The sequence below is a fragment of the Hemitrygon akajei genome, chromosome 5 (genome assembly GCF_048418815.1).
Source record: "Hemitrygon akajei chromosome 5, sHemAka1.3, whole genome shotgun sequence".
Classification (NCBI taxonomy): Eukaryota; Metazoa; Chordata; class Chondrichthyes; order Myliobatiformes; family Dasyatidae; genus Hemitrygon; species Hemitrygon akajei.
Window position 1 is genome coordinate 162283739 of NC_133128.1, and position 13152 is coordinate 162296890.

A 13152-nucleotide genomic window follows, 5' to 3' on the forward strand; every position below is an offset into this window, starting at 1 on the left:
TGAGCTAATTAAACTGAGATTTAAACACATTATAGAGTTACACACTAGGAAACGAAAATGCTAAAGGGGTCATTCAGAGTATTGAAGCTGAAGTCCATCCCAGTTAACACCAAAGTTCTGAGACACAATGAACAATAAGCACATTTTAGAAAACAATGATACAAAGTTCCACAGCCAATCCGCAGTTCACTTTGACAGAAGGATCTAGCCTCAATATCCACCTTATTTATATCTGAGCTTAAAACAAAGGAGCAAAATTCAAACAAGGCAGCTTTTGAAAGGCAAGACTTTAGCCACCATAGGTAATTCCACCCCCCCCCCCCCCATCACCACCCATGAACTGCAGTTATAGTAGAGAAGAAACAAAGTGCAGTGGATTCAGGTTAATTGGGACAGATCAGGACCAGTGCATTTTGACACAATTATGCAGCTACCCCAATTAGCTGAAGTTTCATGAAAATAGTTATAAAGGTATTAAAAAAAGGTGAACTACCACTTAATAGAGTAACAATTTATGGATTTAAATGAAATACAGAAGTTAGAATACTACAACAGTCCTATGGAACTGTGTATTAGTTTCTCATACACAGCTAGCGACAGCAAAATTCATCCAGTACATGCTGCCATATACTTTTGATTGACTGTAAATGAACAAAATCAGTGCAGCCACCTAGTACAGATAATGGACTGCCTTCATACAAAGCTTTCAACAATTGCATCTTCCAAATCTTCATTTTCATTGTAACATTCAAAATGATTGTTGATACCTTCAAATTCTTCATATTTCCTACTTTGTTGAAGTAGTGAAATCATTTTATTTTCACTCCTGGATGTTTCTGCCATCTCCAAGCCTGAATGCTTGAAGCTGTGGTGAGCAGAACAGTTCTGAATTGTCTTTCTGCTTACTGCAGTACTGCAATTACTTACTGAACTTCTTACTAATTATTTCTCACCAACTGTCAGTGACAAAAAAAAATCACTGCTTTTGGAGCAGAAGTACACTCAACTGATGCTATTTAAAAATTGTTCTCCCTAAATACAGTGTAGTGTCTAATGGCCATACAAGTGTACGTGACTGACACTAGCTAGAAACTGGCAAGAGTCTCCTGTCCCAATTAAGCAGTATAGTGTCCCGATTAAACAAAGGGAATCCTGTCTATTTTCTCGATGAAATGAATCAGCTTAACTCATGCTGATGCAACTACATTTCTATGTCATATTGACTATCCTGTTGCACATATTATAAATTACTATAAATTGCACATTTAGACAGAGACGTAACGTAAAGATTTTTATTTCTCATGTACAAGAAGGAAGTAATAAAGTCAATTCAATTCAATGAGGTGTTGTTCAAGAGTTATCGTAAGTAAGTGGCTGCCCCAATTAACTGATGGCCCAATTAACCAGAATCCACTAGCTTCCAAGTAGATGAGAGCACTTGAAAACAAGTAACAAGTTGTCAGTGCTAATAAAATGGGGAAAACTAGAGAATGTACACGAGGGTTATTTGATTACAATGCCACTATTAAAGAGAGAAAGGCAGTTACTTTTAAATAATTATTAATACTGCAAATTAAAACTGCAAAAAGATAAAAAAAACACAAAACAAAAAATTACCTACCTGTAAACCGCTGCTTTGTCAACACCGAAAGCTCCCACGATTAAATCTAGAAAAATATTTCAGAGTAGGCTTAATGTGAAAATCAATTTCTTACCACAATGACTTTCAGGTTCCTAATTAAAAAAAAATTTCCAGTCCAACCTTTAAAACTATTTTTGTGGTTGTCCTGGTTCATTTCGTATACAACCACAAAAATGTTTCCTGGTCTACAGATGGAACCATTTCACATGCATCAGTACAATTCCCAAGCAACATGAAACAGGACTTTGCCAATCTTCCCAACTGACTCCAAGCAATCACTAGCAACAAGAAAACACAAAAATCCCATTGCAATCTTGAACAGGAATGCAAGAGCATTCCTACTCCCACATTCAAAACACGTCAACTCCAGCAGTCTAAATCAAAGACTAATTGCCAGTGTCTTCAAACTGCTGAACCGGGGTTTTCTGAGATTTAATGAGCTTATCCAGGGAAGGCAATGATCAGAAAGGCTGTTTTCGTCAATTTGGTGCTCAGCATCAACATCATGGCATTGGACTCAAGAGCTTAGGAGAGTCAATGGTGCCTAACAGCGACTCCTTTGCTTGCTTCTTCGGAAACAGCTCTATTTCTATCTTTAATATCTCTATTTGTCCCTTTCAGGATTCTTTTGAAGACCCTGACCTGGAGTTACACGCTGACTACGGTTCTTTGTGGGAATGGGACCCGCTCTTGGGGTTTCGTGACTGGCCGTTATTTGACATGCCAAGGGTGCAACCTGAGAGCTTCATTCACCTTCGGAGCTCCGAGAATTTGTGGCTCTGGAGACGGGTGGATCGAAGGCCGGTGTGGCGTGGGAGTTGGAAGATCCTTGGCTGAGACCTGAGATCTTTGGGCACAGAGCTCGGAAAAAGCGATGCAACAGACTTTTAACATCGTAAACCAGCGAGTTGTTTGTTACATCTCCCCTCTCACTGTGAAACGGAGATACCTCTTTCTCCCTTATTAGGGAGAGCCTGTGGTTTGTCAAATACTAGTCAAAGACTTTGTCTTTGTGGTACTGCAAGTCTGTGTCTTTGCAGCAAAGCAGCTGCATGCTTGAGTACTTGATGATGGGTGCCGATGGCTTTTTTCTTTGCTGGTGTGGGAGATCATTGTTTGCTGCCGCTTACGCGTGGGAGGGAGGGGAGCGGGGGATTTGGGGGTTCTAACATTCAACTGACATTCATGCTTTGGGGACACTTCTCTGTTTTCATGGATAGTTGTGAAGAAAAACCATTTCAGAATGTATATTGTATACATTTCTCTGAAATTAAATGTACCTTTGAAACCTTTGAGATACTCAGGTTTAGCAAGGGAAAAGTATTGCTCTTCTTGAAACAACTGTGCATTGGTGGTGCAAGGGTGCGGAAATCAGAAGCCATCCTCCCCTCCAGTCCTTATGATCATACCAATCAATTCTTCAATGTAAATAACAGCCTTAACAATATCAGAAAATGTCAACATCTTCACATGAAAATGTAAAAAGAAACTTTTGCTGAAAATAATCATTGGAAGAGTAATTTTTATTGACTTTTGAAAAAAAGTCCACTTTTGAAATAAGGAGTTACCACTTTCTGAAAATTTCTTCACACGAGGTGTATTGGGAACCTGACTAAGCATAGCATGTGTAAAATCTTGATGACATATTTTAGAGGGTATCAAGCAGTACAATTCCCCCAAGAGGACTACAAGCTTGTCACGGATTGAAGGCTTGTGTGCCTCAATGACCCAGAGAGCTATGTCAGCTGGAGTCAGGGCTTTGTGCTTTGGCTCTTGGTAGGGTCACCCATGCCAAACAGGTCAAAGGGTGGAAGCCAGACTAAGAGTGGTCCACCAGTCCTCCAGGTTCGGGGGCTCAGCTCAAGATTAACAACCCTGACAGGTAGCACAAAGTTATTACAGGAACAGCAATGAAGAATCCTTCTACATCTGAGTGTGAAGGTATTCCTGAGTTTCCACCCAGAACTTCAACGACTGACAGTTGTGAAAACCGAGCTACTGATGTGATAAAGGGAAGCACTAAACACTGCCAGAGATGGAGGACCTTCATTATTGCTCTAAATGCCAATGGCATAACAAGCAGTAGAAGTAACAGCAGCAGTATAACTCAATTAAAAAGTGTGAAACATCCAATGGGATCCAATCCAGAAAGCTGACTTTCTAGTCAAATAAAACTGTAACATATATAATGTGTTTCAGAATAAAGATGATTCATGAAGACAACTGCACACACACACACAGCTGTTTTTTTTTGCTCACCATTTTGATTCATGTGCTGTATATATTTTGCACCTTGGCTCCTGGGGAACACTGTTTTGTTTGGCTGTATTCATGTATGGTTGAATGATAATTAAACTTGAATTTAATATGATTTGATTTGGTTATTTGAGTTAATGTCGCCCCCTGTCAGCTTGATTAAGTCTGGCCATTTTCATTTGATCTCTCTCATTAAAAAGGCATTTTTGCCCACAGAACTGCTGCTCATTTGATTTTTGTTTTTCCACTCCATACTCTGAAAAATCTCGAGACTCGTGCATGGAAATCCTAGGTGATCAGCAGTTTCTGAGATTTTCAAACCACTCCGTTTGGCACCAATCATTCCACAGTCAAAGTCACTTAGCTCTCTTCCTCATTCTGACATTTGGTCTAAACCACAACTGAACCTCTTGACCATGTCTGCATGCTTTTATGCTTTGAGTTGCTGCTACATGATTGGCTGATCAGATATTTGAATTAACAAGTGGGAGTACCTAATAAAGTAGCCACTTGGTGTACACAACCAGCTTACAGGAATAAGGTTGAGAGCAGATTGGTTTTGTTAAAACAGATCTACTGTACATTAAAACAACTGCTATATTATCCAAACATATTTTATACATTGAAAAATCTAAATTAACTTGGATGATTACAAATTTAAGATCACTTTCACCTGCTGGACATACCTGGATATCCATTTATGTCAATGTCAACAGCACCATTCATAGCATAACCAAAACTGGCAGGCATTCTGTCAGATGCCCATTGTCCTTCTAACATCTGAGACGGACGAGGATTTAAACCGGAAGACTTCCCATTATAAATATAAACAAGGCCTTTACGGTTTTCTCCTCCATAAGGAATGCCGATCGCAATATCTACAGGTAAAAGCAACCATAGTTAATCTTCTGTGTCACTATTGCAAATTTTGTCCCTCAAAATAAATTACGTAGTATTATTCACTTCTTCAGTTTGCACTCAGTGAAAATTTTAACTCTCCCACACATCATTTCTGCTTATCACTCACTTATTTTGCCAAATTTGCTTTAACCCAGAGAAAATGTTAATTACATAAGTAATACCTAGTTAAAAGATTACAGGCTGATCTCATTTTCGATAGCCTTTGATTGCAGGGTGTGAGTAAACTTTTAAGAAAAATACATCAAAGGCTTTTATCTTAAGATATGTGTGGAAAATAAAGATCAAGGTGGACTCAATTGTGAAGGCCCCTTTAGTTATTCACACCCTAGGAGTCAGGATATAGAAGCAAAGTGTGGCTGGCTCAAATGTAATTATACCTCTGTATGAATCACTGCCTTCAGGAGACGGAAGACAAAGAAGTTGTTTTAAGAGACCAAGTCATGAAGTTAGAACTTCAGTGTTAATTTTGTTTTTATAAATGATACCTTTTTAAGTAAGACCTACAGTCTTAGAAACTGCACAGAAAAAAAATGTGAAAAGCAAAACCAGCTATGTCATAAAGAACACCCACAAATACAAATGACACAAACTGGCAAAGATGAGATAAGCAACATCTGTTACGGAATACTTCAAGATACTAATCAACCCAAATATTCATTGGAACAGAACCAAACCAGTCATAAGATTAAAAAGGTGACTGACATGCAAGAACTTTTGCTTGGCCCAGATGGATTGCCCTGGGTAGTATACAATTCAGCTGTGCACCATATTGTTCGCATTACAGCAGAAATGAAAAAATAATTTGTTTGACTGTTTAAGATAAAGCTTAAAAGTGCCTGCACTCCTCTATTATTAGAATAAAATTGTGGAAAGCATTTCACTACAGAACATAATAGAGTGCATTTATTAATTCTAACAGTCAGAAGTACATTGGGGCTAACAATAAAAAAAACTAATTTCTGTTCTGAAAGATCATTGACCTTTAAGGTCAACTCCAATTCTCTCTGCAGATGCTACCTGACTTGCAGAGCATTTCCAGCATCGTCTTTGCTTCATACTTCTGGTATTGGTACTATATTTGTCCCATTTATTTATAATTTTAAGAAAATAGCCTTTAAGAGTTCTCCCCTCCTAACTGGCTCATCCTTCCTCTTCCAATGTTTCACGCCTCTGAAAATGCAACGTTTACCGAGGAGCATGTACAAACATCTCACTTGTCATGCTCATTTGGTTATGACGAATCCTTGAAAGCAATGGAGGATTATTGAACTATTTAGAGTAGTGGTCACTAGCCCGTCAATCGCAATCGACTGGTCAATCTTTGAGACTTTTCCCAGTAGATCCCGAAAAAAAATGAAAAATAAATACACAAATATTGTTGAGAGATTATTTCCGGGTTGCGGGGTTTTAGTTCCGTTCTTTCTGCCCAGTGAACATGCGCATAGCTCCCCCGCACTACACAGTGTACTTCAGTGGTCCCCGACCACCGGGCCACGAGGAAAGAATACAAGTCGGCTGCACCTTTCCTCATTCCCTGTCATGCCCACTGTTGAACTTGAACCCACGCAAGATCATCAGTCACCTAAAGGCAGTGACACCCTCGCGCCAGTGTTCGCCTCGCACGGCTGGCGAGAACCGCCGATGCTACGGGCCTGGAGCGCGGCCGACGGGAACCACCGATGCTACGGGCCTGCAGAGCGGACAGACGGGAACCGCCGACGCTACGGGCCTGGAGCGCGGACAGACGGGAACCGCCGATGCTACGGGCCCGGAGCGCGGCCGACGGGAACCGCCGATGCTACGGGCCTGGAGCGCGGACAGACGGGCGCCGCCTCTGAACCTGTTTACCACACCGAATGCTCGTGGGGAACCCGATGTTAAAATATTTGCCAATGACCTAATTCGGGCTCAGCGTTTCGTAAGCATCAGAGCAGCTACCTCACTGCGATCTACTGAAACAAACTTTTCTCGGCCAATAGATCCTACAAGGGAGGAGGCGCACGTCCTGTCACACTCCTCACTCAGTCGGTCGCTCACTCCGGACTGCGACCGCCACGGCCCCAGTATGGGGACCTCCGGCCCTGATCTTGTCCTCTCACCCCACCCACGGCCAGCCGCACCTGGCCAGGGCATCTGGCAGTGGGCAGGCAGGAGGCTGGAGCTCGGGCCCGGAGGCTGTCTAATCAGGCAATGAAGCCTTCAAAACTGCTTCGGTACCCTGAGTCCAAACACCCTGCACTTAAAGACAAACCCGCTGAGTTTTTCAGCGGAAAAAACGTGAGCAGCGCGGGACAGCAGCTAAGTGCCAAGAGTTGCGAAAACTAAATTGCAGAATAGACTGGACATAAGGAACCTGCTTCGAGTATCGCTGTATTCCTGTCATGTTTAACAAACCCCCCTCCCCATCGGCCAGTCCACAAGAATATTGTCAATAGTAAACCGGTCCGTGGTGCAAAAGACAGTGGGTACTCCTGGTGTTTATGCATTATTTCTACTTCCGGGCTGTGAGGTTTTACTTCCGGTCTTTTCTGCTCCGGTGCGCATGTGTGTAATTAATCGATTTGGGGTCGATCCTGCCTTTCACTAAGGCCGAGGTAGGGGATCTTGGGCTTAAAAAGGTTGGTGACCACTAATATAGAGCATCACACCAACCAAATAGTTTCCATTAAGGTGTGGCAACTCCCATTAACAATCAAGATAGAAAATGTTTAATATTCAATCTTGACCCTGAGATACAGAAACAAAGTACAGAGTGTAATGTTCATAAAACGTGAGCCAGAAATATCTGCTTAACTCAAAATATCACCAAATTTAGCTTCCTTGAGACAGTACATTTAGCTAGCAGCTTAATGGGAGGTTTAATCAACACAGTGATTAAACAGCATAATTTAGTGAGAATCCAAGTGAGGATTGCTGAAGAAGTGGCTGGACAAATGTAGGGAAGCTGCCCACAAGTAGATTAAGGACCAGTTCCAGACACTACACCTGAGGCTGCATGGAAAAAGCACCAGAGAAGGTGGAAAGCAATTTACTAAGAGAATTTTAGGAATAAGAGATTGTAGTTATACGGTTACATTGTTTTCCTGAGATCAGGGAAGGCAGCGAAGAAATCCAAAGAAAGAGTGCAGAATGATGACAGGTATAGACAGAGTAGACAGAAACTAACTCCATTGGGAGAAAGGTCAAAACCTAAGCCACGTAGCATGAAGGCTACTGGCAAAAGAACTAAAAAAAATTTAAGTAAGTGACAGAAATAATTTACGTAGCAAGAAGGATCTTAAAAGCATTGCCAGGGATAGGAGTGGCGGCACGTTCAACTATAGCATTTAAAAAGTTGAGCAATTATCAGAAAGGTAAAATTGGCAAGATTACAGAAGACAGGAAATAGGACAACCGGGATTACTTTTAAGTTCAGCCAATAAGTACTTGACAGGTTAAAGGTGCCCACCCACCCCATTTTCAGATGTCTCCGAGATACTTAATAAATGTCCATAAATAGCCATGTTCCATACCCCTACCACAACTACCCATGACTCTCCTCTAAAAATGTCAGATTTTGGAAAATACTGCTCAGCAATTAACCAAGAATATAAACCAGATTTACACAAACAGGGATGTTTTATACTTCTGCTGCAAAATTACTGCTAAAGAGAAATAAGATTCCCAAAATTTTAGGTTAAATATGGCAAGCATGGGAGGGTTGGAGACCATGCACATGTTGAAGGAAACTATTCAATAATAGTCTTCATGTCTATGTTAAAAAGAAAACAAATGTTTTTTTTTAATTTTGCAGGCTTTTTTTTTTAAAACTAAGGGAGATTTCCAACCAAGAAAACGAAAACATGAATGCGCTTGGCCAGCAGGGTCAAGTTTGTGTGTTATACGAGGGCGATACATAAAAATCACTGGCTTTGCTATGGAACTGTTGCAATTGAAATTAGTCCCATTTTCTTACAGTTGTCCACCTTGCAACAATTGCAGCTACCCCAGAAATCTCTCTTCGAACAGCCCATTATCATAGTGACTTTCCATATCTTTTTGTGTGCTTGTTAAGACATGACATCGCCCACTCAGCTTTGCTACAGAATGCAAAAAGCAGGATCTAAATCCAATGTGAAAATATGCAGCTCATATTTTCTTTTAGTTGTGGTTCAGAAATTCTGGACAAGGATCTTAGACATCTGGTCATAAGAGCAAAAGACGCAATTGTCCAATCTTGTTAGTACAAAATAGATTACAGTTTGGCATAGAATAAGTGCAGAGTGGTTATTTCTATTGTATTTGGCAAACAAGCTAATGAAACATTGCCAACTGACACAATATTTTGAACTGAATGGAACTTTTTCCTGATCACAAGTTACAAGCACCGTCTATTACAACCCACCATGCCATAGAGTCCCCACATATGCTCATGAACTCAAAGAATCTAGCCTCGGTATAGTCATAGATACATCCTTTTGAAAAACTAGTAATATACTTATTTCTTTATAAATGAAGGACTGTTGCATTAACATCGCAGCACAACTTTGTAGGGATGCAGAAACAAGTTCCAACCCAGGCCAAGCTACCATTGTTACATAGAAACATAGAAAGCCTACAGCACAATACAAGGTTATACCAAACATGTCCCTACCCCAGAAATTACTACAGTAAAACTTTTCAGGCTGGACTGAAGGAAAAGGCAATGCGTTCACAGTAAAGCACCTTGGACATAAGAGTACTATTCTTGCTTCAGGGGTGATGTTTGTGATGGGGGAAAAGCTACAGGGTAAATTTCAGACATCCATGCATATACAATGACAGTTGGGCTTATATTACATAACAGTGACTGGGCTGCACGATTTATTTTGTATTACCTTAATGAGAAAGATTGAGGGATGCTCGAATATAAAAATAGAATTTCTTCACCTTGATAGAGAAAATCTATTTCTCTCGAAAGGGAAAGAATACTAGAGCACTCAACTTAGATACAGGCAGTTACCATAGTAATAATCTGGATATTTTCCAAGAAGTAAGCGCCACTATGATTATAAACTTATTAAATTTAACATTAATAGATTTCTCTTGGACAAGAATGTCAAGAGCATCAAATTTCAAACGTTACATGCTGCAAAGTTAATGCAACAAAATAAATACAAATCAATTTCCCACTTGCTATGACATAACATAGTTTAAGCAGAGCTTTCAGAGATCAACAGTTAAATGACAGGCAGCAGGTTTATTCCTGCCCTCCCCTCCCCCCCCCCAGCTAAACTAAATTTCAGCAATAATTTCCTGAATTTCCAGCATCTGCAGATTTCCTCGCGTTTGTTTCAGCAATAATGTTTCATTTCTGGATGGAGAATACAAAGGTGTAATAAAAAGTCAGATGTTCTCAAATAACCTGTTACTAAATTAACAGTGGATGCCTTCAAAAATGTCCTCCTCCATTTCAGCAGCACAAACTACTGTGAACAAGAACACTGTGTAGCCTGAACACTCCTGGAGCACAAAAGATACCCTTCCCTAGATACGACAAAACATCTATGCTGACAACACACTTTACTTATGCTGGCCAATCTTTTTCTAAACTGAAAGAGAGAAATTTTTGAGCTTTGTTTGTGGTGGTGTGGTGGGATGGGGGAGGAGTAGGATGGTGGTTGAGCAAATGGTGTGTCTGCCTGTCTGTGTGTCTCTCTCATATATATATTTCTTTTCCTATTTTTCAGGTGCAACTCAGGATAGACTTGAGAGTAGAGACTAAATCTAAAATAAATTTGGCTTTTATTAGTATTAACCGCAAAGGTATACATCAAAAAGGCAAGGTCTGTTTGTACAGTTAAATCAACTCTGAACACTAAAGACCTCTGAATATCATTAGTAACCAAAACATTAGAAAAGGTGCAGGTAAACAAAAGTTGTTTTTTTTTTAAAAAAAAGCCCTAGAACCCACCTTTATAGCCATCCTGATCCAAGTCTCCCAAAGGTGTAATTGAAGATCCAAATCTTGCATAAGTCTCTGTGCCAGTCAGCTTCATGGAATTTTTAAAACTAGTTGGAGCGTCTTGTAAATAAATATACACTTGTCCCACCTCTCTGTATTTCCCATCAGAGCCACGAACCATAAAAAGTGGTGCTCCAGCCAATAGGTCATCTAATCTAGAAGAGAGAATAGCAGCATTAGGAGTTAATGAGAAATAATTGCTCCAGAATTACTGTATGACCGCACACTGATTTAGAAAAAAGGAGCAATTTTATATTATGTGCAGTCCGGTATCATCAAGCTGTTTTGATAATCATTTTGATAAGTTATTTCTATCACTGGGCTAATGTACGTAAGCTTTTAAGGTGTCGTACAAATACATTAGCAAATAATAACTGCTATTTATTCCTAATTTTGTTATCAGCTTTAGCTGCAAGATTCCAGAAGCAATGTTTCTCTAGAAACTAAATCCATTACACCCAATTGTGTTGGAGGGTTCTATGATAATGTTAAGCAATATTACCAACACTAACTTAATGTCTGCTCAAATCATCATTTCAGTCAAACACAAGGAAATCTGCAGATGCTGGAAATTCAAGCAACACACACAAAATGCTGGTAGAACGCAGCAAGCCAGGCAGCATCTATAGGAAGAAGCACTGTTGACTTTATTTCTTACATTCTTCACGTACATGAGTAAAAACCTTTACGTTACGTCTCCGTCTAAATGTGCAATCATAGTCATTTATAATAAATACAATAGTCAATGTAAGTTAGAAATACACTCAAATCAGTGCAAGTTAATCAGCCTGATGGCCTGGTGAAAGAAGCTGTCCCAGAACCTTTTGGTCCTGGCTTTTATGCTGCGGTCCTTTGGCGCAATTGGTCTTTACCTACCATTTCCAGGATTGAAGGGGTTAATATATGAGGAGCATTTGGCAGCTTTGGGCCTAAACTGAATGGAATTCAGAAGATTGTGGGGATGATCTCATTAAAACTCACCAAATGTTGAAATGATTAGATAGGGTGGATTTAGAGAGGATGTTTCCTATGGTGGGGGCATCCAGAACTAGAGGGGACAGCCTCAAAATTGAGGAGCAACCCTTTAGAACAGAGGTAAAGAGGATTTCTTTTAGCCCGAGAGTAGTGAATCTGTGGAATGTTCTGCCACAGACTGTGGTGGAGGTGAAGTCCATGGGTATATTTAAGGCAGAAGTTGATCGTTTCTTGCTCGGTCAGGATATCGAAGAATTTGGCATAAAGGCAGGTGTATGGGATTGAGTGGGATCCGGGATCAGCCATGATGGAATTGTGGAGCAGACTCGATGGGTTGAATGGCCTAATTCTGCCCCCATGTCTTATGGTATTATGATCTACCAAGAGGTCCATGCAAGCTAGTCCATTTGCCAGTATTTGGCCCAAAACACAAACCCTTTCTATCCATGTACTGTACATATACAAATACATTTTAAAATATGATATTGAATCTATCTCAATCACATCCTCTGACAGCTCATTCCACATAGGTACCATTCTCTGTGTAATAAAGTTGTCCCTCAGGTTCCTAAAAAACCTTTCCCCTTTTTGTCAATGTAGACCAGCTGAGCCAAAGGGCCTGTTCCTGTGCTGTATAACTCAGACAGTTTTCAAATCTAAACCATCTTGTTCTCAGTTCCCCAACCTTAGCAAAAAAGACCGAGTGCATTCATGATCTTATACAGCTTTGTAAGTAACCTCTTAGTCTCCTATGCTCCACAGAATAACTTCTCTCTGCTCTGGGAGTTCAACAATCTCAGCACAAAGTTTTCAACCCACTCAGTATTATGTCATAAAATTAGTCATGAGAATAGTCACAGCAGCAATGGTAAGCTCTTGTTTCAGATCTCCTAAATTATATCTGCATGTAAAAACATCACTAATTATGAAATGGCTGATCTCGGGGACATAACTGCTGAGCTGGGCATATCTGCAAAAAAATTAACTAAAAATAGTCCAATAAGTCACAGCTGCAACATGGCTGGATAAGAAATTGGTTGACCTGCCCTTTATTTCTCATAAACCCCATTAATTAGCAGCTAAAACCTATTGTGAAAGATCTTTTGAAGCCATGTGATCATGTTAAGGGGAAAGATCAACTGTTCCAGGCTTGGGCAAAAATAAGAGATTTAGCAGCTATTTACCAATTCAATTGATCTTGTTCTTCCAATGAATTTAAGTTATGCTTTTGAGAAGTTGTTTACTGAAATAAGGATTATATTGTAAACTATCAGACCATAATTCTCTTCTTCTATACAAGATTAAAAAGAGATTAAAGTGATTGCGACATTTCTAGAACACAAATTACAGAAATGGAAGGGTTTTATCCAGGACC

The 13152-nt window shown here is 40.0% G+C and overlaps 1 protein-coding gene across 1 annotated transcript in view; it reads right to left on the bottom strand.

The window, feature by feature from the left end:
- itgav (integrin, alpha V) overlaps window positions 1-13152 on the bottom strand; it is a 106754-nt gene that overhangs the window by 39219 nt on the left and 54383 nt on the right. Inside the window, exons 12-14 of the mRNA XM_073047046.1 lie at window positions 10752-10957; window positions 4585-4776; window positions 1622-1667 (exon numbers count right to left, since the gene is read on the bottom strand). Of these exons, the coding sequence (XP_072903147.1) occupies window positions 1622-1667; window positions 4585-4776; window positions 10752-10957 (444 nt within the window). The remainder of the gene's footprint in view (window positions 1-1621; window positions 1668-4584; window positions 4777-10751; window positions 10958-13152) is intronic.